At 41.7% G+C, this 25,748-nt stretch overlaps 1 protein-coding gene across 22 annotated transcripts in view; it reads right to left on the bottom strand.

The window, feature by feature from the left end:
• Window positions 1-25,748, bottom strand: part of magi1a (membrane associated guanylate kinase, WW and PDZ domain containing 1a) — a 157,012-nt gene that overhangs the window by 39,718 nt on the left and 91,546 nt on the right. For 5 of the 22 annotated variants that reach the window (XM_017468066.3, XM_017468067.3, XM_017468073.3 and 2 more), the window contains exons 4-13: window positions 15,449-15,568; window positions 14,431-14,640; window positions 11,888-12,107; window positions 10,793-10,875; window positions 9,795-9,848; window positions 6,086-6,146; window positions 5,763-5,866; window positions 2,117-2,236; window positions 1,555-1,740; window positions 25-666 (exon numbers count right to left, since the gene is read on the bottom strand). In XM_017468066.3, the coding sequence (XP_017323555.1) occupies window positions 25-666; window positions 1,555-1,740; window positions 2,117-2,236; window positions 5,763-5,866; window positions 6,086-6,146; window positions 9,795-9,848; window positions 10,793-10,875; window positions 11,888-12,107; window positions 14,431-14,640; window positions 15,449-15,568 (1,800 nt within the window). The remainder of the gene's footprint in view (window positions 1-24; window positions 667-1,554; window positions 1,741-2,116; window positions 2,237-5,762; window positions 5,867-6,085; window positions 6,147-9,794; window positions 9,849-10,792; window positions 10,876-11,887; window positions 12,108-14,430; window positions 14,641-15,448; window positions 15,569-25,748) is intronic. The other 17 variants (XM_017468075.3, XM_017468083.3, XM_017468074.3 and 14 more) reach the window with 10 other exon arrangements.

A 25,748-nucleotide genomic window follows, 5' to 3' on the forward strand; every position in this document is an offset into this window, starting at 1 on the left:
CACACACATTTACAACGTGCTCACCTCTCTGTACCAGCATGGTGACCTCACTGCCTTTAGGACACTTGCTGAGCAGCTCCACCACCTGGTTGTGGCTCATGTTCTGCACGTTCCTCTTGTTCACCTCCACCAGAATGTCACCCTCCTTCAGTCCGCGACAGCGTGGGTAGTCTACAACTTGCTTGACCTTCTGCCCGCCCCCGATGGCACTACCGATGCCACCACAGTCAGCAATGGTGAAGCCAAAGCCCTTGTCGCCCTTCTCCATGTGCACGGTGATGAGCTCAGGCTGCGTGGCGATTGAAGATGCAAGGGTTACCACGTCACTACCGTAGCTCTCTGGCATCATCATGCCCTCTGCCGTTGGGCTGTAGGGGCGTGGATCCATGCCCACGGTGCCCACTGTACCCATCCCTGACTGACATGGGCCCAAGGGTGGCGGATCAAAGGCCTCCTGGCCGTTGACGATGATGGGCTCTTTGTCAAGAATGGCCACTGAAGTCACCAGGCTGGTGTTAGGGTCATCAGGGTCAAAGGGCAGCGGGTAGCCACGGCACAGTTCCAGCTGCACAGCTGAGCCGATAGGGATGGACTGGAAGATCTTGACTACCTGAGCATGTGTGTAGCCCAGAACGACGGTGTCATTGACACTGACGATGACGTCACCTGGAAAACACACAGACGTGAATGCACTTGAGCTCTGTATATAAAAGAAGTGTGCTTTCAAGAGAGGAAATGTGAGGGTTTGGATGTGTGTTGGATGTATACACATGTGCATATGTGTAAAATCGCGTGGTTGTTCCAGATGTCATCAGGAGAATGCACACGTGTATGATGCACTGAATCAAATAGCAGGGGGTTTCCCCATTTTCTCCCCAAATTGGTCACTTGCCAATTCCCACCCATCATACGACAGCTACTGTACAGGAGAGTGTAAAGGCTGGCTGACAGATATACATGCTTCCTCTGAAACACATGAAGCCAGCCAACATGCATGCCTCATGCTCCATCACAGGGCAGCATAACACACTCGGAGGAAAGTGCTATATATCCTCTTCCCCATATATGAGCTCACAGAGACCCACAGTTGGCAAGTGTTGCTGTGATTGACAGGTGAGAGAGAAAATGTCACCCAGAGAGCACAGATAATTTTCTTCCCTTGACTCCCGGTCACAGACGGCTGTGGCATTGTTAGGAGATCGTAAGTTTGAATCAATAGGGCAAACGCTTCTCTGTTGCACCATTCAGGAGCCAAAGAGAAGGATTTAAGAAGGGATTGTATGCAAGTTTGTGTTTAGATACATGTGCGTGTGAAGGTGTGTTTGAGTCACAGATGTGTCCAACAGGTTGCTGCTCATGGAGTATGACAGTGTAACTGACACGCTGACGGCACAAGGAAATGCAGGATATTTGATGTACAGACATTCAGGTCATTTTTTAAATGAAATTTTGTCTCTGAAGCCCATCAGATGAGTGGCAGAACACGATCAAGATTATTACCATGAATCCAGCTGCATTGTGTGTACGTGTTTTAGTGTGCATGTGTGTGCCTACCTGTCTCCATCTTGCCATCCAAGGCTGCTGGTCCGTCTAATATGAGACTCTTGATCTGTAAGAACTCATCTGGCTCGTCTCCTCCTACCACAGTGAAGCCGAAACCCCGCCTGCTTTTCAGTAGCTTGGTGCTTATAAATGTGCCCTTGAGTTCTGCGGGGTTTCTTGTGAAGAACGGCTTGCCTCCTACACTCACATACACAAACCCACACACACTTAAAGGAGGTCTTCAATATTTTAAAGATACTACACCAAAACCAGATCTGTGAAGCAAAGATGATGCACTTATGGCATAGCTCACTTGTCTTAACGATCGAGTCAGAATTAGCATGAGAGTATTGTAGGATTATTTCATTACTACAAAATAAAAAGCATTATGGAGGCGCATTCTTTTTGTTCTGATAGGAGTTTCTGTTACAAAAGCGTTTAACATTTAATTGTTTAGATTTGTTAATGGTTCTGCAGCGGTTTAGCTGCACAGTGTACACAAAAATGATACTCTTCTAGTGATCATCAACTGCAAAATAATCCTGTTTATTAACAGCGGCAGACTGATGCTCACGTTTGTATCCTGGTACTGGCGGAAGCTGTGGGCCACTCGGAGGCTCTCGGTACGTCTCCAAGTGGTTTGGAATGTATGCGGTGATCGGAGCGCCAGCAGACGAGTGCTCCTCTATCCATTCTGTACAGAGAGACAGGCAAAGACCTGGTGACTTCATATGCCCAACAGATATTATTACAGCTAAAAAAGAAGAAGCTGTGAACTGTTGATTATATCCGCAAAATAGTAACATGGTGTGTAATAATGCTTGTGCCTTGTATAAGTATTTACCCCCTCGAACAAACCAAATCTTATCAATACGTATCAATCAGGTTTTAGTATATATATATATATATATATATTTAAAAATCCCATTTATCTGGCACAACCACCAAAATTCACTGAATACAAAGAAGAGAGCAAACAACAAATCTTACTTTTTTAAAAAATACTTTTTTATTTATTTGACCACCAATGAAAAATTGCACCGACCAATCAAATGATAAAAGTCCTAATAGAGGCTTTTTCTGCACACTACAAAATTGGAAAAGTTTAAAGGGGATGCAAACTTATGCAAGGTGCTGTAAATACATGGTTAAAAAACAAGACACAATTTTTGCGTTATAATGCTGCTATTTTTGCACAGATATTGCTAGGAAAAATGTATGTTTACTAGAAAAATCAATACACGTTAAAGTCCTTAAATGGAAATCTGCTATTCAGAAAATTAATATAAAACTGTTTGTCCAATTATATAAGACACACATCCAATACACACAGACACACACCAGAATACATACATATATATATATATATATATATATATATATATATATATATATATATATATATATATATATATATATATAATTAATTTAGGACTGTAGATTATTCAGTGCTTTTTGTGCATCCATATATATATATACACACACCTGAGACCTTGTAACACTAACAAGTCACATGACACCGGGGAGGGAAAATGGCTAATTGGGCCCAATTTGGACATTTTCACTTAGGGGTGTACTCACTTTTGTTGCCAGCGGTTTAGACATTAATGGCTGTGTGTTGAGTTATTTTGAGGGGACAGCAAATTTACACTGTTACACAAGCTGTACACTCACTACTTTACATTGTAGCAAAGTGTCATTTCTTCAGTGTTGTCACATGAAAAGATATAATCAAATATTTACAAAAATGTGAGGGGTGTACTCACTTTTGTGAGATACTGTATGTATATATATATATATATATATATATACACGTGTGTGTGTGTATATATATATATATATATATATATATATATATATATATATATATATATAAAGTTTATATTATATAACAGCATTTAGGCATCACTTTCTATGGATGCACAAAAAGCACCAAATTAAACTACAGTCCTAAATTAATAATAAAAACTCATTTTCACTGCAACTTGTGGTTTCTGTTACTCGCTGCCTTTAGGCATATAGTTTTACTTGTGTTTACTTGTGATCATAGTGTTTTAATTACACATTACAGATCTTACTCGCGCCCCCACTGTGTATCACTGCGTCTCCACCGCGCGTGATCAGCAACGCGGCCTCGTTACTAACAGATCACTTCCCTTTTAATAAACAGCAGAAGTTACACTGCATCGTGCAAATACAGCATGTAATGATAATAAACTGGAATTTAACTAAACCTTTTAAGCAACTCACACCAGTTTCCAGAAGCCCTTACACACAGTGGAGCATTTTGGACATAAACATAAGATTGTGCTCGTGCAGCACTGTCGTGCTTCCCTGCTACACAAGCTCTGCTTTGTAATGTTTGCAGGTTACAGTCTTCCTCACTGTGTTTAATATAAAACGCTCCCCTGCCTTAGAGTCGCACACTTTCTTCCTCGGTCACTTGACGATTTCGGCTCGCTCTGATGGTGACTGAGGTCATGAGGGGAATAAAAGGTAACGCTGACAGAAACAGTAAGCTGAAGAAAGTCAATGTCGGTGACTCTGGGTATCTGCTAAAGCTAGCGGCGCCGCACTACGTGCGTATGACATCATGTGCCACTTACTGGGAAATGGCTTATACTTCCTGTTAGTAAAAAATACGCTAGTGTTCCTTTTGAGACGATATTACCTTTGTAAAATTCATACACTGGACAGTAGAGTACAGAGTGCATAGTGGAAGTGTACAATACTTCATTTGATTAATTGATTGTTATCTATTTTATCGATTAGTTAGCAGCTCTAACGTCTACACACCCCTGTTAAAATGACAGGTTTTTGTCATGTGAACATTAAACCAATATCAATAATGTCAGAACTTTTTCACATTGAATGTGTAATTACAACCTATAAAAGTAAAATCTAAAACAAATGAAAAACATACAATAACCTGGTTGCACAAGTGTGCACACCCCTACACTAATACTTTGTTGAAGCACCTATTGCTTGTATTACACCACTCAGTCTTTTTGAATAAGAGTCTATCAGCATGGCACTTCCTGACTTGGCAATATTTTCTCACTCTCTCTTGCAAAAACATTCTAGATCCGTCAGATAGTAAGGGCATCTTCTGTGTACAGCCTGCTTTAGGTCACCCAACAGATTTTTAGTTGGATTCAGGTCTGGATTCTGGCTAGGCCATTCCAGAACATTCCAGAACATTCCAGAACAAGTCTTTTTTGGTGAAGCCATTCCTTTGTTGATCTGGATGTATGCTTTGGCTCATCGTCATGCTGAAAGGTGAAATTCCTTTTCAGCTTCAGCTTTCTAGCAGATGCCTGAAAGTTTTGCACGAAAATCTACTATTATTTGGAGCTATTAATGATTCCCTAGACCTTGCTTAAAGCCCCAGTTCCGGCTACAGAAAATCAGCACCAAAGCATGATGCTGCCACCACCATGCTTTACTGTGGGTACGGTGTTCTTTTGGTGATGTGCTGTGTTTTCATTTATTTATATTCCCCTGCCAAGTATACCTTTTGGAACTATAGCCAAAATGTTCAACAGTTATCATCGAACCATGTATGTATGTTTTGGCAAAATATGTCTGTTTTGGCTTCTGTCTAGCCAACAAAATGGACAAAATACCTTTATACAAATATACTAAATGTATCTGTATAACATTTTGAGTAGTGAAGACATTAGATGCAAAGCTGCATTTTTGTACAAGACTTGAAAGAAGTTGATTTAGCATATTAATAATTATTTTAGGATGCAGCATTGGGGTTTTTTTCCCCCCTAACTTGTACTAAATAAGCTTGATGTGGTGACGGTTGCAGCTAAATTAGGTTCGGGAAAAGTTTCCAGTCTGATAAGGTTTCTGTTCTTTATAAAATTAGTTCAGGCTCAGTCAACCCACACACAAAGTCTACAAACTTAGTCAGAGCCTCAAATGTGTTACATCTTTACAAAGACTTCTTTAAAAACATTTATCTACTTATCTTAAGATTCAATAAGCTACATTAGCATTTAGAACGAACGTTCTTTATAAAAACGAATGTGGTCAATAATGCATTAAGCTACTGTGGACCGGCCTATTGTATAATGCTAAATGGCCACTACTAAATGATCAATGTTCAACTAATGTCTGTTAAATGACTGTCTTAATCAAGATGTGCGACATTGTGGCAGACAACAGATACAGTGACAATGAAATAGAGAGAGAGAAAAAGTGGAACGAACCTCTGACGTAGCGCTCACCTTCTGGTGGCTGCTGGATATCGACCTGCTTTTTACGTCTAGCCTCCAACACCGGGTTCTCATACTGCGTCTTTCTGTTTATGTGACTAAGAGAGAGACACACACATAAAGAGAGAGACAAAGAGAGGGGGAAAAAGTTATTGACTCTGAAATAAATGATTGCGCTAGTCAGGGGATCAGGTGCACAGAGGCTTACAAATCCCCAGCATACAAAGCGGGATGAAAATGAATCCAGCTTGGAACTGTTTGCTTGTCTGTGTTATGATGGAGAAACATGAGAGAGAAAGAGAGACTCCCAGACTTACTCTACATAATATACACCATACACTGGGTCATCTATCTTCTCCCAACCTGGAGGTAATTCTGCTGTGGGGAAGAAAAAAAATAAAAGAGACAAATGAATGGATCATGCAAGAAATGCTGAAAACAGCCGACTATGCATATATACAACACCTTACATAAGTATTCACCCCGTTGAACATTTCCACATTTTGTTGTGTAGGGTGTGTGCATTTCTCTGTTCGCATACATACTTTACATACATACAGTATCTCACAAAAGTGAGTGCACCCCTCACATTTTTGTAAATATTTGATTATATCTTTTCATGTGACGACACTGAAGAAATGACATTTTATTACAATGTAAAGTAGTGAGTGTACAGCTTGTGTAACAGTGTAAATTTTCTGTCCCCTCAAAATAACTCAACACACAGCCATTAATGTCTAAACCGCTGGCAACAAAAGTGAGTGCACCCCTAAGTGAAAATGTCCAAATTGGTCCCAAAGTGTCAATATTTTGTGTGGTCACCATTATTTTCCAGCACTGCCTTAACCCTCTTGGGCATGGAGTTCACCAGAGCTTCACAGGTTGCCACTGGAGTCCTCTTCCACTCCTCCATGACGACATCACGGAGCTGGTGGATGTTAGAGACCTTGTGCTCCTCCACCTTCCGTTTGAGGATGCCCTACAGATGCTCGATAGGGTTTAGTCCATCACCTTCACCCTCAGCTTCTTTAGCAAGGCAGTGGTCATCTTGGAGGTGTGTTTGGGGTCGTTATCATGCTGGAATACTGCATACTGATCATGCTCTGCTTCAGTATGTCAGAGTACATGTTGGTATTCATGGTTCCCTCAATGAACTGTAGCTCCCCAGTGCCGGCAGCACTCATGCAGCCCCAGACCATGACACTCCCACCACCATGCTTGACTGTAGGCAAGACACACTTGTCTTTGTACTCCTCACCTGGTTGCCTACACACATGCTTGACCCCATCTGAACCAAATAAGTTAATCTTGGTCTCATCAGACCACAGGACATGGTTCCAGTAATCCATGTCCTTAGTCTGCTTGTCTTCAGAAAACTGTTTGCAGTCTTTCTTGTGCATCATCTTTAGAAGAGGCTTCCTTCTGGGACGACAGCCATTCAGACCAATTTGATGCAGTGTGCGGCGTATGGTCTGAGCACTGACGGGCTGACCCCTGACCCCTTCAACCTCTGTAGCAATGCTGACAGAACTCATACGTCTATTTCCCAAAGACAACCTCTGGATATGATGCTGAACACGTGCACTCGACTTCTTTGGTCGACCATGGCGAGGCCTGTTCTGAGTGGAACCTGTCCTGTTATACTGCTGTATGCTCTTGGCCACCGTGCTGCAGCTCAGTGTCAGGGTCTTGGCAATCTTCTTCTAGCCTAGGCCATCTTTATGTAGAGCAACAATTCTTTATTTCAGATCCTCAGAGAGTTCTTTGCCATGAGGTGCCATGTTGAACTTCCAGTGACCAGTATGAGGGAGTGTGAGAGCGATAACATCAAATTTATCACACCTGAGACCTTATAACACAAGTCACATGACACCGGGGAGGGAAAATGGCTAATTGGGCCCAATTTGGACATTTTCACTTAGGGGTGTACTCAAATGCTCAGATATTTACAAAAATGTGAGGGGTACACTCACTTTTGTGAGATATTGTATATTATATATTCATATACTCTCTCTCTCTCTCACACACACACACACAGTTATCAAAAGCCTACAATTAGAGCAGTCTGTGTCCTTACATTCACTCCACACATACACACTCGGCTACATTCTCAGCTATTCGTCTAGTAGAATGTCATTAGCACTTGCGCAGTAGACTGTACTGGGTTTCACGTGGACTCATTAACAGCCCGATTGCTGAACACGACGCAGCAGACTACATTACGCAATCCATACTTGCACTAAGTGCTTCACTCTAATCCGTCTCTTCCTCCTGTTTCACACATCACTCTCTAATTCAGTCCACTTGCACGGATAAGCAATAAGGATGGATTTGCCCTTCAAACTCATTCTCAGCCGTCCATATGCTGTAAGTGATTCAAAGGATCCATCAACAGCAAAGGTGCATTTTTTGTATTGCTACACTACACACAATGACTTATATACAAGCCATATAAGAAATGCTTGAAGATCAAAATACAGTCTACATTTTTGTAAATAGAGATATATAGACTGCCCAACCCAAGGCTTTGTCTTCCTAATTGGAGTTTTGAGGACACAAGAAGGGACCACAGATTTACTTACATTTCATATTGTGGTTCCGTCCATAGACTAGGCAAAGAACATTAATTATACTAACAATAAGAATAATAATTTATCTTGTATTCTTCAAGCTACCCACGCTCTTTGTCATAATATCAGCTTCACAGTTTCAGCCAGAAACAATTAAACGTGTTCCCGTATCTTTATTTGACGCGGGCTCCTGATTGAAACGCCCTGCTTTGGGGTCACGTCATTGAAATGCAAAAACGTCCATATTTACATGAAAATGTAATTGTAAAAAAATAAATAAATAAATAAACCATCTGAATGCAATTGAATAATGGTTGCTTGCAAAAATACTTTGAAGTCATTTGTATGATTGTTTATTTAGTTTATTCAACTGTGTGGTAAAAAAAAACCAACAAAAAAAACAATTTAGCTGGTGAAAAGTATTTGTGGTTAAAAACATGTTAGGGGCATCCAAGATTTTGAAAATCATGACAATATTACGTTGAACTAAACAGGTTATGCACTAGTTGAACAGAATTTCCAACACTGTCATTTTAATACTATAGTGTGTAAAGTATCATGTGAAGGCATCCTGGCAGTATAGAAGAGTTTACATGTCTAATAAAAAGGAAATCAAACAGAAACAACAATTAAAGTTTGTTAAAGCCAGGCTTACACTGTATAATTTTGGAATGAGTTTATGTGTGAGTGAATCGTTCAGTGCCAAAGGTTAAACAATTCCTGATCCATCCATTCAATCATTTTCTTTACCACTTATCCTACAGAGAGTCACACGGAAGCCTGGAGCCTGTCCCAGGGAACTCAGGGCACAAGGCAGGGGACACACTGGACGAGGTGCCAAACCATCACAGAGCACAATCGCACGCACATTCACACACAATGGACAATTTGGAAATGCCAATCAGCCTGCAGTGCATGTCTTTGGACTGGAAGAAGAAACCAAGTTCCCAGAGGAAACCCCCAGAGCACCCGATAAACATGCAAACTCCGTGCACACAGGGCAGAGGCAGGATTCGAACCCCCAACCCCTGTGGTGCGAGGCAAGATGTGGTTACTCGGTACAATATTAACACATCGAGTGACCGGCTTGTTTCACATGTTTGAATCCAATAGCGTTGTGGGTGAGAACAAAAAAGATCACGTGGAAGCAGCACTAATTAACTTGCACAAACTGAACCTGTGTGTCAATATTTTCAGCCTGAGGTGAACGGCATCAGTGGCATTTACCAAGGTATTGTACAGTGTGAACACCTTTGGGACATGATTTTCACCATCGAGACTGACTTGCAAGATCGAGTCACGCAGTGTGAGCAGCAGTCAGATGACAAGATTTCTCTCGTCCTACACTGTAAGCCTGGCTTAAAGCCTGATAATGACAAATGAGGAGAGTGAAAGAGGGGAGAAGTGAGTACAGGACACAGGAGGAAGAGAGCAGAGAAGAAAGAAGGAAACCTACCAAGTTCAATCAAGTTCCTATCAAGTTCTGTCTCCTCAGTGTGTACACCTTCTTCTCCAAGAGGAGAAAAAGAAAAAAAGAAGTTGAAAAGCGAGGGGGAAAAAAAAACAGAGGCAGATTATTGATTCCAGACTGTAAAATAATATTTATTTGTAAGAGTTCCTATCATTTAAATAACTGGTCCCATTTTATTATCATTATTTTTATTTTATTTTATGAATCTCCACCAGGTGGCACTATTTCCTACATTCTGAAATGCAATCCTTAAAAAAAACACAGACATTATTTTGCTTCATTCCACAAACATGTCATATTATCAGTAGCATGAGGAAGGTTTTAGTAAGTTCAGTACTGTAGCACCTATTATCAAGGCACATGTGTCTTGTTATACATAAGGCAAAGTGTTTCATTACACATCAGCTTAAATGACCTCTTTTCTATGCTTAATAGCTTTTCACAAGCTTCATCTATTTTTTAGCCTATATAAAAATCTACAGGTTAATAAGATATAGTTAATGAACTGTTTTGTGTAGCATTATCGACCTGCAATAGGACAGTCTACGGTTGATGAATCGCTGGAATCCTCCTTCAACTGTCATTAAATCCATATTAATCTTCACTTCTAGAGAACCTGAAATGGGTCGTGTTTATAGATAGTGAAGCCAAATGTGCATCTGTCTTGTAAAAGTTCTGGATCCAGTGAGGTGAACAAAGATTTAAAAAGTGTGCTTAACTAATAACCAGATATATGAGCCATAGAAAGCATATCAAATATCATGCTCAATCGAATGTGCTTGATTAAATCCTTTTATCTGAAAGTATGTACAGAACAAACACAAAGACCAGGTGTCTGGTTACAAAGAGCAAGTCCTTAGTTAAAAAAAACAAAAAAAAACAACGATTTTACAACAGACATTGCAGTGACTGTAGAATACAGTTTGACTGTTTCTCTGGGTAAAAGGAAGAGTGTGTATGACTAATGTGTTTCTTGTCCTTACCATCGTCGTCACACTCTTCTAAAGGCTTTGGCTGTTTATCTTGACAGCGAGGGTCCATCCATGAGGTTGTCTTTGTGTTGTGGCTAGAAGAAACAAACAAGATTTAAATAATTATAACCCTGGTAATACTGGGGCTGTGCACAACGTCCAGCAGGTATAACCTACAAACATAACTAATTTACACACTATGCCATTTTTAATGATTCTGATCTGCATTGCTCATGAACTGTACATGCTAGCCATTAAGGACTAACTCGCCCATTCCCTACCTGACAATTCCCACCCACCAGCTCACTTATCATATGACAGTTACCAATCAGAGGGAGAGAGAGAGAGAGAGAGAGAGAGAGAGAGAGAGAGAGAGAGAGAAGGCTAACAAGTGCTTCCTCTGAGATACATGAAGCCATCTTTTTGAACTGCTGCATCACAAGGCAGCGTAACACACACTGAAGAAAGCGCTATCTGCCCTCTTCTGCATACATGGGCTCACAGGTGCCCAGGATTGGCTAACGTAGCTGTGATTGACAGGGTAGACAGAGTATGTCATTGCTCCTACCCTGAAAGCATGGACAATGTTGATCCCTTGGCTACCATCTCATGTTGGAAATTCGAATTCGTGATCTCTCTTGCGTCACTCAGGAGCCCATTAAGGACTAATTCTTATAAAAATTCTCAAAAACCAACGAATGCATGATGGATCGAAAGTGTCCACAAAATGTCTGTGACCTCTAAACTTATTCCAATAATGAACGATTTATTGCTATGACCTTTCTAGACAGTAATTTTACAGACATTGAGATATGAGAATATTAATTGAGAGTCTGTTTGTCTCCGTTAAAGTTGCATTCTCTATATGCCCTTATGTCTGTGAGCAGTAACTAGAGATGATGCATAATAAAGACAGTAACAGTGCTGGGAAAACAAAACTCACTTCAAGCTGAAATAAAATATCTCATCATCATGGGGCCACACAAGCCAGCAGTACAGCTTCGAAATGCATCACAGATTCGATAACGTTCCAACTCTTAATGGTGTCTCGTGGATAATTAGGTTGCCCTCTGTCTTTGGTGTTGCATTGTGTAATGCAGCGCTCACTCTATGAAGTAGACCTCTCCGTTCTCAGTGTAGGCCATCTCCCAGTTGTCTGGCAACGGCCCGAGCGGGTCTTCCTCCAAGGGCAGCTGAGGATGATGGGAGCTGGCCATGGTTGCCGCGGGAGACGCAGCCACGTTGTTGAGCGCGCTGGGAGGGGCGTGCACTTCCTGCCGGCTGGAGTCTCCTGTGAACAACAGTGGAGAGGGGAAGAGACTACGTGCTAAGGTGATACAGAAAAAAGGTAGGAGGGGACATAAGAAAGAAGGATTATAGTTGCATGCAAATGCAACACGTGCACAGAAATGAGATCCAACACACAAACACACACACAAACACACACCAAGAAGCTAGACCTCAGATCACCTTCTCTTGGCCCAGAGCCCATACAAGGTACTCAAGGAGAATGCTAATACAGTCTCAGTACTAATAATTGCACACCCACACCGACATACAAACTAATATACTCACAGAATGAGTACTTATTCTTATTTATCAATTTTATCAGCACTATTAAAGGACCTCTGAGCAAGTATGTAACCATTACAATGATCTATATCCATGTTTCATTCTTCTCGTGTCTACTAAAACTAATCAAATCGACTACAGTAGGAACATCTCTACAACTTAACCCTAATAACAGAATCGATAAAGGTGCATGAAATGCCTCCATGTCTTCCTGCCATCCATAAGGAGATAACTGGCTAACAGAGACTAGACATATAGTGAGTGATTTATTCAGCAGTAGCCAAACCTCTCAAAATACACTCAACATACTTGAAAATTCAAGTATGACTGGATCATTGCATGAGCAAGTAGGTCTAGAGTACAAGCAGAAAAGGTTGTACTGTACACCTATTTGCTCATGTAATGATCCAGTCAGCCAATCATGTGGCAATGCATAAAGTCGCGCACAAAAATCATATACAGGTCACGAGCGTCAGTTAATGTTCACATCAAGCACCACAGCATGGCTGTTAGTGCCAGACAGACTGGTTTGAGTATTTCACGTTTCCGATCTCAAGCGTTTACACAGGATGCTTCGGAAAACCCGTTATTGATGAGAGAGGTCAGAGGAGAATGGCCAGACTGGTTCCTGATGGCAGGAAGGCTGTGGAGTAACTCAAATAAGCACTCTATACAACCGTGGTGAGCAGAAAAGCATTGCAGAATGCACAACACATCAAATCCTGAGGTGGACAGGCCACAGCGGCAGAAGACAGGCTACAGCAGCAGAAGAGAACGTCGGGTTCCAACTCTGTCAGACAAGATCAGGAATCTGCGGCTATCACGGGCACAGACTCACCCAATCTGAACAGCTGAAGATTATACTATAACTGACAAAACCTTTTTTGTTGTTGTTGTTTGACTGCAATTATGTACATTATGTGTTAACAAATTTGTCCCCACACATCCATCTACTGTATATAATCAGAATCAGCCCCATAAGAGGAGCTAACTATTTTTTTATATTCGTGGGTACTTTCACAGCAGTCGAACTCACATACAGGGTTGGACTGTGATGTGATTTTTATGTGAATTCCTAGCAATGATCAAGTACGAGACGGCGTTCGACCAGTGCATCAAATACTACTTAAAACGCCTACAATGCTGGATGGCACACTGTTTCACTCTAATTCCATCAACACTGTCTCACATGCTTTCCTGCACTCGACAGACACAGAAAGTTTAGGGTGAGTTGCTGAGGCACTTCCTGTTTGAAATGACTGGATGGAGTATAAAGATTCTTCTGCTTCAGAGTGCAAATGGTCAGCTTACTCTGCTTATCATCGCCTCATATTCTCTGTTACTTTCTCTCACACACGGACTAAGTAGAAGCCCCCAATCTCTGCATGTGATTTGATTATTCACACACAAACAATCCCACTACACACACACACATAGACACACACCAGATGGACCTGCCCTGTACTCACATAACAGCAGCAATCACATTTACAATGACCCCACCTCCCCCCTCTCTCTCTCTCTCTCTCTCTCTCTCTCTCTCACACACACACACACACACATTAGGGGTGTAACACAATGTATCTTTATCTGTATTTGTTTAGTACTCCAAATATTGGTATCTGTATCCGGATTTGAGAATGAAGTGGGTGTGGCCTAAACCGCTATGCCCCAGGAAATACTGGAAAACACTAGCAGTGCAGTTATTTGGTTCTATTGCCCAAAATATAAACAAACCAGGAGCGTAATCACTGCAACCCTGACCAGGCAGTTACTATGTAAATGCATCATCACCGATGCATGAGCTTCATATCTGACCACTTGCACCCCCATAAAAGTAAAACCTCCCGCTTACACAAGCTATTTTTGTTGCGTCTCATGGAATCGCAGTCCTGACATCTCTAGTCTCAACCCTTTGAACCTTAAAAAATGAACAAAAACAAAAGAATGGTGCGCCTCCTTTTTCTATCTGTATTCGTATCGGTTTAGAGCACATTATCTGTTCATTCTAAATAATGCATTCATATTCGGTTACAGCCCTAATTGATACACATATACACTCTCAGACATGTGCGCACCTGTAAAAGCGTTATTCATGTCTGTGCTGAAGTCTGCATCTTCTGTCTGTTCAACGGGCTCTACTCGAGCATGGTGTATATCATTGTAGGACTTTGTGCGCTTGGGCGTGGAATTCCAGGAGCCGGAAAGGTTGTGTCGCAAAGCATCCTGGGTAATCACTGTCCCACAGTGAGGCTGGCTGGGTGGCTTGGGTGTTCCATAATAGTTACCTAGGAAATGCGGGATCAAGGGAGAATGTTAATGTTTGGGCGAGTGAGAGGAGAGAGAGAGGGAGAGAGAGAGAGAGAGAGAGAGAGGGAGAGAGAGAGAGAGAGAGGTCAAAAAGCTGAGAAGAAGCAAAAAAAAAAGGAAAGTGAAGCAGAACAGTCCAGAACAATGTGTGGGAGGGAATGGTAAAGGAATGGAGGAAAGCTTTTCTGGCAGACACAGTTGTGTTCTTCTGTTCGATCTTGGTGTGTGTCATTTTTGATAGATCTGTGGCTATTTATCCTCCCCTATAGTTGGGGATTAATACATAGATGTAATGTTATGATGTTATGGTAGTTTGTTGTTGCTTGTGTGCCCATATTTCAAGTCTCCTGACTGTGATTAAGTAATGCACAGAGAGAGAGACAGAGAGAGACTGAGTGAGAGAGACACACAGTGCCAGACCAATTAAAGCTGAGTGCCAAAGTCAGTTGCCACCAGAAGGACTATGAGGACAGAACACTTATTTCTCTGTGTGTGTGTGTGTGTGTGTGTGTGTGTGGGCATGTTCCTGCCTTCCTGTCCAGCTGAACGTGTGCAAGCCAAGGCAACAGCATCCCTGCACCTGTGTGAAGTGTGTGCGTATGTGTGTGTGTGTGTGTGTGTGTGTGTGTGTATGTGTGTGAGAGGGGGTGTGTGTGTTTCCATTACATCCACATGATCAACACTACTAGTTTCCATTTCCTCATGTCAGTGATGACAGGACAGGGGAATATGTGTTCCGGTTGTTTGACTGCAGTAAACAGTAAACACCTGAACGTTCTCACGCACCTTCGTACGTTCCTATTTCCAAAAGGGTTCCGCACTGCTCGAGCTCCAGGAAGTCCTGCACGGACAGGAAGTTGTAATCCACCCCGGGAAGCTCGCCGTCACGAGGTGCCCGTGTGGTACCTGAAAAAGGAAGAGAAGACACATAAGGAACAAAGCTCAGGAGAGAAATCGCAGCTATAGATCTTTTTTTAGCGTGCTGAATGAGCTCTGTTCTCTACTTTCTGGACATGCTTTGAGATCCTCATGAAGACAGATGTGTGTGTATGTGTTTGCGCACAGATAGAAGAGCAAATCAGAAAAAGAGAGTACTAAAACAAACACAACAACAACAACAACAACAAATCCCCTATTGAGTGCTGGACCAAGATGACCTTTTTGGTAGCTTTCATTCACTATTACCCAGTTTTTGGCAAAGCATGTGACTTTTTAACCAATCGTCAATATCACCAAGCTAACCAGTCACAAGAGGACCAGTGCATATGACCAAAAGAGGGATTAAATAACCAAAGCAAAACATTACAGGGTGTCCCAAAAGTCTCCATACACAGGGGGCTATGTTTGCCAGCACCGCGTCGGTCGTGCCTTCGTCAGTGGATGTTTGTGGACGTCCACTTCTCGGTCGGCCTGCAACACTTCCAGTCTTTTTAAGTTTGTTAATATGTTTCGCAGCAGTGTCGTGTGACGTGCTTTCTATGTTTTCCGTCAAAGTCCATCGCAACCTTCCGATTCGGCCATGAGTATGATTTCAATACGTTCTTCACGCTTTGTCAAAGGCATTCTTAAAAGGCTATCTAATAATAATAATAATAATAATAATAATAATAATAATAATAACAACAATATAAACCTGGAAGACTTTATTTTTGCTCAAAAGTGTTAATTTCCCCTACGTATGGAGATTTCTGGGACACCCTGTAGATAACAAAGTGTGCCACGAATTTTAAATCCATGTAAGAACCAAAACAAGAGGCCCAAAGCAGCATTCAGCACAACCATTAAACAAGGAGAGACTGCAGTCAGTGCTTCTCTTACAACAACAGCCCTTAGAATGAAAGCGCGCGCCATGCTCACACGCAAACGTTAAAAATCCACTCCAAGATTTCCTAGCACATCATTCACTGAATCGTTTCCAGCTGAGAGACATTTTAAATTATACATGATAACTGTTTCTCACAAAGGTTCATCTTAAAACGTCTCGCGTCCACCGACATCCTTATCATGGCCTATAAAATTGAAATTTGTTCTCCGAACAATGTGAAGGATGTCACGTGCGACCAAACTTCAAGGGGTGTATGAAAACAATACAAGGATAATCTGAGACTCCACTCCTGCTGTATGAGGTTCATCTGTGTACATGTGACACAACAGCGTGCCATTAATGGACGCTCAAATATACTGCATGTCTGTCGTTCATTCATTTAGCAAACACGTTATCCTTGTCAGGGTCGCAGTGGACCTGGAGTCTATCCCAGGAACACTGGGAGTTGGTAGAATTTACCCCAGATGATGTGTCAGTCCATGACAGGGCACCATGAGCACACACATTCACACCTCAGGTGATTTAGTGTATCTTCCTGCCTGGGTGTTTTTGGACAGTGGGAGGAAACCCACATGAACGTGGGGAAAGCATGCAACGCTCCACGCAGACAGCAGTCTGAGCTCAAGATCAAATCCCGTAGCTGTGAGGAGGCAACGCTAACCATCACACCACACTAATAACCTAATACTAGATTTACAGGACTGAAAAATCTATTTCCCCCCCAAATGTTTTAGTTAGGGATGCACCGAATGTTCGGCAACCGAAATTATTCGGCCGAAAATAGCAAAAAAAAAGCATTCTCGGTGTTCGGCTGAATAAGTGAAGAGGCCGAATAGATTTGACCGAACAATGACGTGTTTGATGATGCGACAAAATAGCCGAGCAACCGCAGTGAGACGCGCGAATGTCACGACCTCGATGAGGGGGCGTGCACATGCACGAGCTACGTGCACGAGCCACGTGCTCTTCGGATGTTTACTGTGGACACGTGCGTTTGTTTTGTTTCTGTCATGTCGCGAGACGTAAGGGAGTAGACTACGGAAGCAGGTAAAGACGTATTTATTTAAGGGCAGGCGGACAAATCGCAATCCAAAAAACTTAGTCAAGACAGGCAAAGGGTTATCGGGCGATCGGCAAACAGGCATAAACGGGGCGAAGCAGGAATCAGGGTCGCGGTCACAGAAAACAGGGTCAAAACACTAAACAGGAAACATGAACTAGTACTACGGACTGGGAGTGGAACAACCAGCGGGGACTAAATGAACTGATCTATCGTTTAAACTAACTACATCTATCAAGGAACATAACATTAACAACGCATCTAACTCTACTATATCTACTATAATACCCCGCGAGGTGTACAGGGAGGCGAGCCGTATATATCCTCAATATAATCAGCCGTATAGAACCCGATAGAACCATTTTTTTCACTCTTGTCTATGCACTTTTTAATGCACTTTTTAGTTGTAGGCTGCAGAGTGTTCCATTCTTCCAGCAGTCAGTTATAGGCCTAACATCAGCTATTCAAGGGGGGCTCAAAGATGACCACATCAAAATATTTTTATTTGACTCATTTATTTATTTAAAGTTATATTGTGCCTTGTTGGTAGCCTATGCCTGCTGGAATGAAAAAAAAATGTTCAGTGTTAAATAAATATTTTGAAATTGTAGTTTTTGTATTTGATTTTTTTTCTTTGAAAAGCAAGACAAAATAGTAAAAAGCACATTTTGACTATTTAATTTATGCAGTGGTGGAAAAAAAAAAGGCAAAATAAATGGAAAAAACGTGTTCGGTATTCGGCCTTCGGCTTTCGGACAAGTTTTTCATCATATTCGGCTTCGGCCAAGAATTTTCATTTCGGTGCATCCTTAGTTTTAGTATGCATTTTAATTTTGCGATTTAATATTAAAGCCCATGAGGTGGACAGGAAACCTATTGTTTTATAACACGTCTCTTCCCAAACGGTGATCGGGTTAAAATGTTTAAAAGTTGAACATTGAAACTACTATGACGTGCTTTTAGTCACTTACACCATGGATAGACAGAGCAGCTGGAAGGAAACGTGAGACATGAGCCACAGCATTATGAGCTATGTGAGTTTTGGATGAAATGGTGCAGTCAGACGTAAATACTGTGACTATCTAACCTTTTCCCTTCGAGCTTCCTTGCGCATCTCTGCAGGGATCCAGGCAGGGCATTGTTTCAGGAAAGTGTCTGACAGTTAAATCTCACAGCTATTGTTTCGTCTTTCACTGCTCACTTCCTTGATTATGAGCTTCTTCCTTTGTCTTCCCTTAAATCACTACTGTTATTCTGGCTAGTTCAGATGGAAACAAAAAACAGATGGGTCAGGAAGGGGTTCTCCACCAGGGCTCGTAGGTTCTTTTGACTAACCTAAGCTGTGGGCTTGCACTATGGATTTATGTGAGAACAGCTAGAGATGCTTGATGACCTCCTGTGCTCTCGTGATCCCACTGCATTAGGGGAGAAAAAACATATTTCTTATTTTCATTTTAATCTGTTTAACCTAAACCTAACCCAATTTTATCTAGCAGTTGGTTAGGAGAGTGCTGTCTGCTCAAATGGGATAATGAGGATGCTGTTAGCTTGGAGTCACATCCATAATGCAGTGCTGTATGAGATCAAATGCCTCACTGGCATGTGCACAGTATGTTTCACCAGAATGCTATTTAGTGAAATTCTGTCCATAGTGAACACGAATAATAATAATAATAATAATGAGTGTTTATAGATCACATATACGTTACAGCACAGTGAAATTCCTTTCTTCGCATACCCCAGCATGTCAGGAAGCTGGGGTCAGAGTGCAGGGTCAGCCATGATACAGCGCCCCTGGAGCAGAGAGGGTTAAGGGCCTTGCTCAAGGGCCCTAAAGTGACAGCATGGCAGTGCTGGGGCTTGAACCCCGGACCATTTGATCAGTAACCCAGAGCCTTAACCGTCAAGACACCACTTCCCCCTGGTTAGAATAGAAAGTGATTTTGTAGCAGATGCTCCCTTTTGTTTTTTCTTATAGAAGCATCTACTCACACTCCAATCTCAATATACAACAATTATTGGAGATATTTTTATAAAATATTAGTATAGTCCTAACAAGTTTTGTCACAATAGTTGTGACAAAATAACCAAAATAAATGCCTAAAACATTCAAAAGTGCCATTTTGAAGCCACACAGCAATATATTTAGTGTATCTGTGATCACGGTCACTTTTAACACCATCCAACTGCAGACTGCCTTCAGTATATATGGTCTGGAACTGCTTTTGTCCTAAAGTCTCATTCACACAGCCAGATCCAGCCCTGAGGTTTAAGAAAACACATCCCAGTTTCTCATGACGAGGACTAGAGTATTCACCGGAGTAAAAATCAGTGATTTTGGTTCAGCTCATCAGCTCAGTGTTGATGTTCCATGTGGAGACAGTAACGCCATCGCAATTGTACACAGCGATGAAAATGTACATCTCAGCAGACACCTCGACTGCCAGACATCCTGAATCCTGAGCTGTTGCTATGGACGACCACAAAAAAAAAAAAAAAAAATCCTTCTGTCCAACTTTCTAGAAGGAAACATCTTGTATTATTCAGATATGGATACTTTGTGTACATATGCTGATCTCCTCAAAAAGCCTTGATGAGAACATATTTGATATTTGTCTTGCCGCGCTCTTTCGGGGTCATATACAGGGTAGAAAAATAAAAAATAAAATCCACTCACAATATGCGCATACTACTAGAAAGAAAACAGAATACCCACGTGCTGGATTTGGCGCTTCCCGCGAGACAGCTGTAGCTATATTCCCATCTTTTCTACGCCTTCATCGGCCATCGAGAGCACGTGGAGAGCATCGAGACCAATAACAACTGGTGACTAGCGCCCTACGTCTGAGGTTTACGCGATTACACGATTAACCCCGTCTCCTGGCACGCAGCTGAAGATCACTGCACAGTGTGAATGAAGGCAATCAGCAGGCTAGTAGCTAGCAGGGAGAGAAGTAGTGAAATCAGGACTCTTTAAAGAGCAGCAGTTGTGAGCATGCAGCTGCTCCGGGCTTCTCTGCTCTACCAGATCCACACAAAGAAGGCAAATTAGCTCTCCACCCTGAATGTCTATTGGTTCAGGGCTCAATGGGGGTGGGGTCACTGCCATGCACTTTGTCTATGTAAACATGCCAGTCATCGAGGGATGGCAAGCCTAAGCAAAGCGTAAATGCTGGGCAGAGATAGAGAGAGAGAGAGAGAGAGAGAGAGAGAGAGAGAGAGGGGCAATCATATAATGTGCATTTAAATCCATGTTTAATGTTCTCACTGTTCACAAAAACACACACACGCTCTAACAACGTGCTGATCCTCAATTATGAGTGCGCACATTTCTCTTACTATCCTTGTAAGGACCTTCCGTTGACATAATTAGAGGGCAGCTAATTAATGATATACACCGAAATCCCTAAATCTAACCCTAACCTTAACCTCAGCAACTATAAGAAACCTTACTTGGCTTAGTAGGGACCAATCAAAATGTCCCCACAAGTTCAAATCTGTCAGATATTCCTGTTCCTTCCCCCACTCACCAAAACACTGACTACCCCAGACCCCGCACCCACCCAATACACACACACACACACACCCACACACACACACACGTTATAAACAGTAAGCAATCCAACATTGTATTTATGTTCCAACCTGTTCCTGTTTAAGTGAAAATAGTTTGCGTTGTGTAATATTACAATGATATCTTTCACACAAGGAGCAGGAACCTCACCCGCACCTGTCTTTGCGTACACAACAAAACATTGACACACACACACACACACACACACACACACACACACACACACACAAACAAAACACGGACTGCAGCCTGGCCTAAAGGAGAATTTCGTTCTAAAGCGGAAATGGAGTTAAGAGGTAATGGAAGGAGAAGGAAACAAATCAATTGGCTTTTTGATGTGGTCCTGAATGGCGTCTGTGTATTAACCTGGACTTAATGTTTGTGTCCACGGAACACCTAAGTGTAATGGATGCGCAAGACTCTGGATAAATAAAGCACTCTGATATGAGCAGATTGTGTCCCTTTTATCCGACTCTTCAGGCTAGCATCGCAGCGTAACATGCTATGTAAACAAGTTCATGCCGACTTCACCTGGGTCAGATTTGAAAATCAAATTAGCTTAAAAATACCCAGTAATACGTGCAACGGCTGAAATCTCTTCATGACCGTGGCCATTGTACCCGTTTTAATACAGTGACTGAAACACTTATTCACCACAGAGCACATTTCCAGCAACACTTCCTTTACTACTACAACTCTGGTGCATAATACAATTTATAAATTCTTAAGCCGCAGTGCTCTTGAAGGCTTGATTCTGACTGGACAGAAGGTGTAGATTCATTTTCCATCGCAGCTGCTCGGACAGTAACTCCGGCTGAAAGTTTTATATCACTGCACTCATAATCGTTTCTATAGAAACGATTTACACAGGGATTTATACAGTATGGTGGACGTCCCACAAACAGATTAGAGAGTTCTGGAAGGAGTCTCCAGTGTCAGTGCTTTATAACAGTCAGAGATAAAGCTGTAATTTTTCCCTTTTTTTTTCTGAGCTGGGAAAATCTTTCAGGACGTCTTCTGACCTTTGTGCTTTCTCAGTAGAATGACGAGCTGCATTGTTTGATGTCTTATTAAATTCAACAGAGAGAAAAAGAGTATACGTTAAGGAAAATACTTTTGCTGCAGATCTCACAGCTTCCCGATGCATTTCACCTCTTAGTCCACAAAAATAATTTTCTAATCCTCAGCTATCCAGATGTTATAGTGGTGACGTCTGACTCCAGCTATGGGACGAGATCAATAGGAAAGGAAATAAACAGTTCAAATACAATGTGAAAATATATTTTTATTACACCAATTGGGTGGTGAAATGTAAAGGTGTGGAACAGTGAGTGCTTTCTGTGTATGTTAGAAACGAGTAGTCGATTTAAAGATGGACAAATGGAGGTCTGCACCTTTCACTTTGAAAGGGACTGAATTACAGAGTTAATAAATTGAGAGGACAAAAAGAACTGGACAAGGGGCATGGCATAGTTTGCGAATACAACAAACATCCAAAATCCTACCACGCATTTCTACCTGAAAAATGTCTTCTGCTGTTCCCGCTCAACAGAAAACCCTTGAACAAGTGGTCTTGCTTGTGTGAAAACTCAGAAAGGACCGAGTGAATTACCAGGTCAATAGAACGTTTCATAGCAAAAGATGTGAACCACAGTTGGTGAAAAAACGTGGTCACACACTAAAAACACACACCTTAATGTATAGCAGTGTTTTCCCCCAAGGGTTTGTGACGTATAACCAGGAGGTCTGTGATCCATGATTTTATTTATTTTTGTTACAGTGGTGGAAATCACAACCCACTAATATCAAGTGTATAGAATGTAGGCTACCCTGGTTTTAAAATCCACTTGCCCATTTTTGAAACAGGACTGAAACCATAGCGTACCAGAAAAACCAAACACATGGACTATAAATAGCATATGGAAGAGTTCAGGGAACCCTGGTGTGACCTACATTCTCACCTACACCGCACTGCACTCTGGGAAATGAAGTCTTTCATCCTCCTAGTGCATGCATGCGTTTTTAGCGTTTTCACATTTGCTGCCTAATTTCGGGCCTCGATGACTCCACCCACCCAACTCTCGTGTGGTGTGAACAGCAACATGATCTTCTCAATCTGTGAACGATTGGCCAGCCTCTGACAGTTTCATGCACGTTTGATTCTCTTGAATCAAAGATGATTCGCGTAATCGCGACTAGCCGCAAAAAACGCGATGGGAAACAGCCGATGAGGGTCCGGGAGGAATTCATCTGCTATCATGCGCAGCAGATCCCTAAATCCAGTTGATCATCCATTTATTTAGGTAAGCACAGTTATACTGTAGTTATACTACAGTCATACCCTTCTTCTTTTATTGTTTTTGTACGAAATAGTGACAGTCACGCTTACTTTCATGTGGGGATCAGATGCGTACTAGCAGGGATCTCTCCAGGTGAAAAATTGTGTAGTGTGTGGGCCTCGTCTGTGAATGATTATGCAGTGTATACAGTACACACCTACAGCAATAGGTAACTGATCACAAGCAATTAAAGTCATATACGGTGAAAGGGTCAGTGATTCTGAGAATTTGAAATACATGTCGTGTACACTTGGCTGACCAAAAAAAAAAAAAAAAGATAGCACACTTCCATCCACCCATTTTCTGTACCGCTTCTCCTACACAGGGTCACGAGGAGCATGGACCTGTCCCAGAGGACACCCGGGGACACCCTGGACGAGGTGCCAACCCAAAGGCTAAAGAATCATTACAAGCACATTCAGCTGTACATTTATATTAAAAATGTAGTCATGGGGGAAAAAAACGCACTGATTTTAAGTGACACTGTGTATCTCTATTGTATCAGGCTCTTTGACCATATTAAAATCTCTGGCACTATTCTGTGTAAAATCTATTGGTGTACAAATCAGGGCAAAGTTGTCTACAGAGCAACTTTCAGCTGAATAAGCTAATGCAAACTTCCAAAAATATCTTGCTAAACATGTATTATTTGAACTTTTATCTACAACCATTTATCCAAGGAAGTAGTGGTAGTACCCGTGAATCACTGCTGCTAGTATGCAAATGCTGTTTCCTTCGGAGAATGAGGTGAGAACACATTCAGCTCTGCCAATCAACACACACTGCAGAATACAACAAACAAACAAACAAACAAAAAAGCACATAGGGTTTAAGAATTAACATCATGTCATACTGAATTGTTGGTTTGATCCACCATATTGCCTGCATGAACTATTTATTTACTAGTACATCCATAAACATAATGAATGCTGCCAATGTTGTCCATGCTGACTGTTTGAATATAATGCTGATTGATGAGATAGCGTCGCTTTACATTACATTTACCCTTCATGTTTTACACATAGCATAACACTCTGCGTCCGTGAGTATACATAGCATACAATACTACAGTTTGTTCCCGTTTTGATTTCTGATTTGATAGCAGGTGCAGTCAGAACATCACTCTAGTCTCTTCAAAGACCATGTCTAACAGAGCTATTGGGGTTAGTGAATGTTAGCATATGTGGGTATTTTGGCAACGTTTTGATGTATTGCTGCCTCCAGAGCAAAGCTCAAATTGTTTGTTTACAACTAGCTTTGAAGCTATCAAAGCAGTGCTTTCTAAGACACCTGAGGCAGCAAGGCATTAAGGCAGCTGTCTTCTCTTTCTGAAGCATTTTATATCCTTTGCTTACGTCATGCACATCATTTGAACAATGTTTTTGGCGGTGTGGCATAATGGCTCTGATTTCTGATTAAAACAAGAAAGAAACAGTAACTGGATTGTTAGTAGACAGTAACTCACTCAACAGCACTGTTGAATCAAGTTAATAGTCACACTCATTCACACACTATGGACAATTTTAGAGATGCCAATCAGCCTACAACGCATGTCTTTGGAGCAACGGGAAGAGAGCCCCGAAGCACTTCGGGGAGAGGCGGGAATCGAACTCCAACCCTGGAGGTGCGAGGCAAACATGCTAACGACCAAGCCACTGTGCCCATTTTAGCTAATGTCAGCGATAAAGTGTTGGCCAAGAGTATAGGTATGAAGTATTAGAGAAATTAAAATGCTTATTGGTAAATAAGTCCAGTATCTCCACTTGGCATTGAGCAACATACCCCCCTGTTGTTAATTGTTTTCTTATAACAGCACACCCCCAAGTGATTTACCTGCTATTGATATAATATTGGTAAAGTCACTGTGGCACAACATTACATTTCTGCACCCTACTGACTATCATTAAAAATGTGACTCAGGGATATAATTTCGTTAATCCTCTCCAGAAAGAAATTGGAATAATGTTCATCTAAGTACAATTTCCTGGAAGGAAACAGCGAGTGACACTTAAAAATGACCCAGTGCTGTTGTATAATTAAATGGGCAGATCTTGCCAATCCACTCTATTACACTCACCTCCGTTTGACCTCCACTTTCCTCTTACAGCTCCCGGGCTGAAAGACAGACGTCGACCCAGACACTTAAGAAGCACAGTACCTCACGAGCCGCAGTTTCCACAAACACTGTCCAACAAACAGTTATACTTAAAGAGTAGTGTAGCAACACTTCGGATATCTAAAAAAGCTGCCAGAATCTGGTGTTGTACGCTCGTTCTTGAGTCAATCAA

Source organism: Ictalurus punctatus, chromosome 5 (genome assembly GCF_001660625.3).
Source record: "Ictalurus punctatus breed USDA103 chromosome 5, Coco_2.0, whole genome shotgun sequence".
In the NCBI taxonomy this organism is placed as follows: Eukaryota; Metazoa; Chordata; class Actinopteri; order Siluriformes; family Ictaluridae; genus Ictalurus; species Ictalurus punctatus.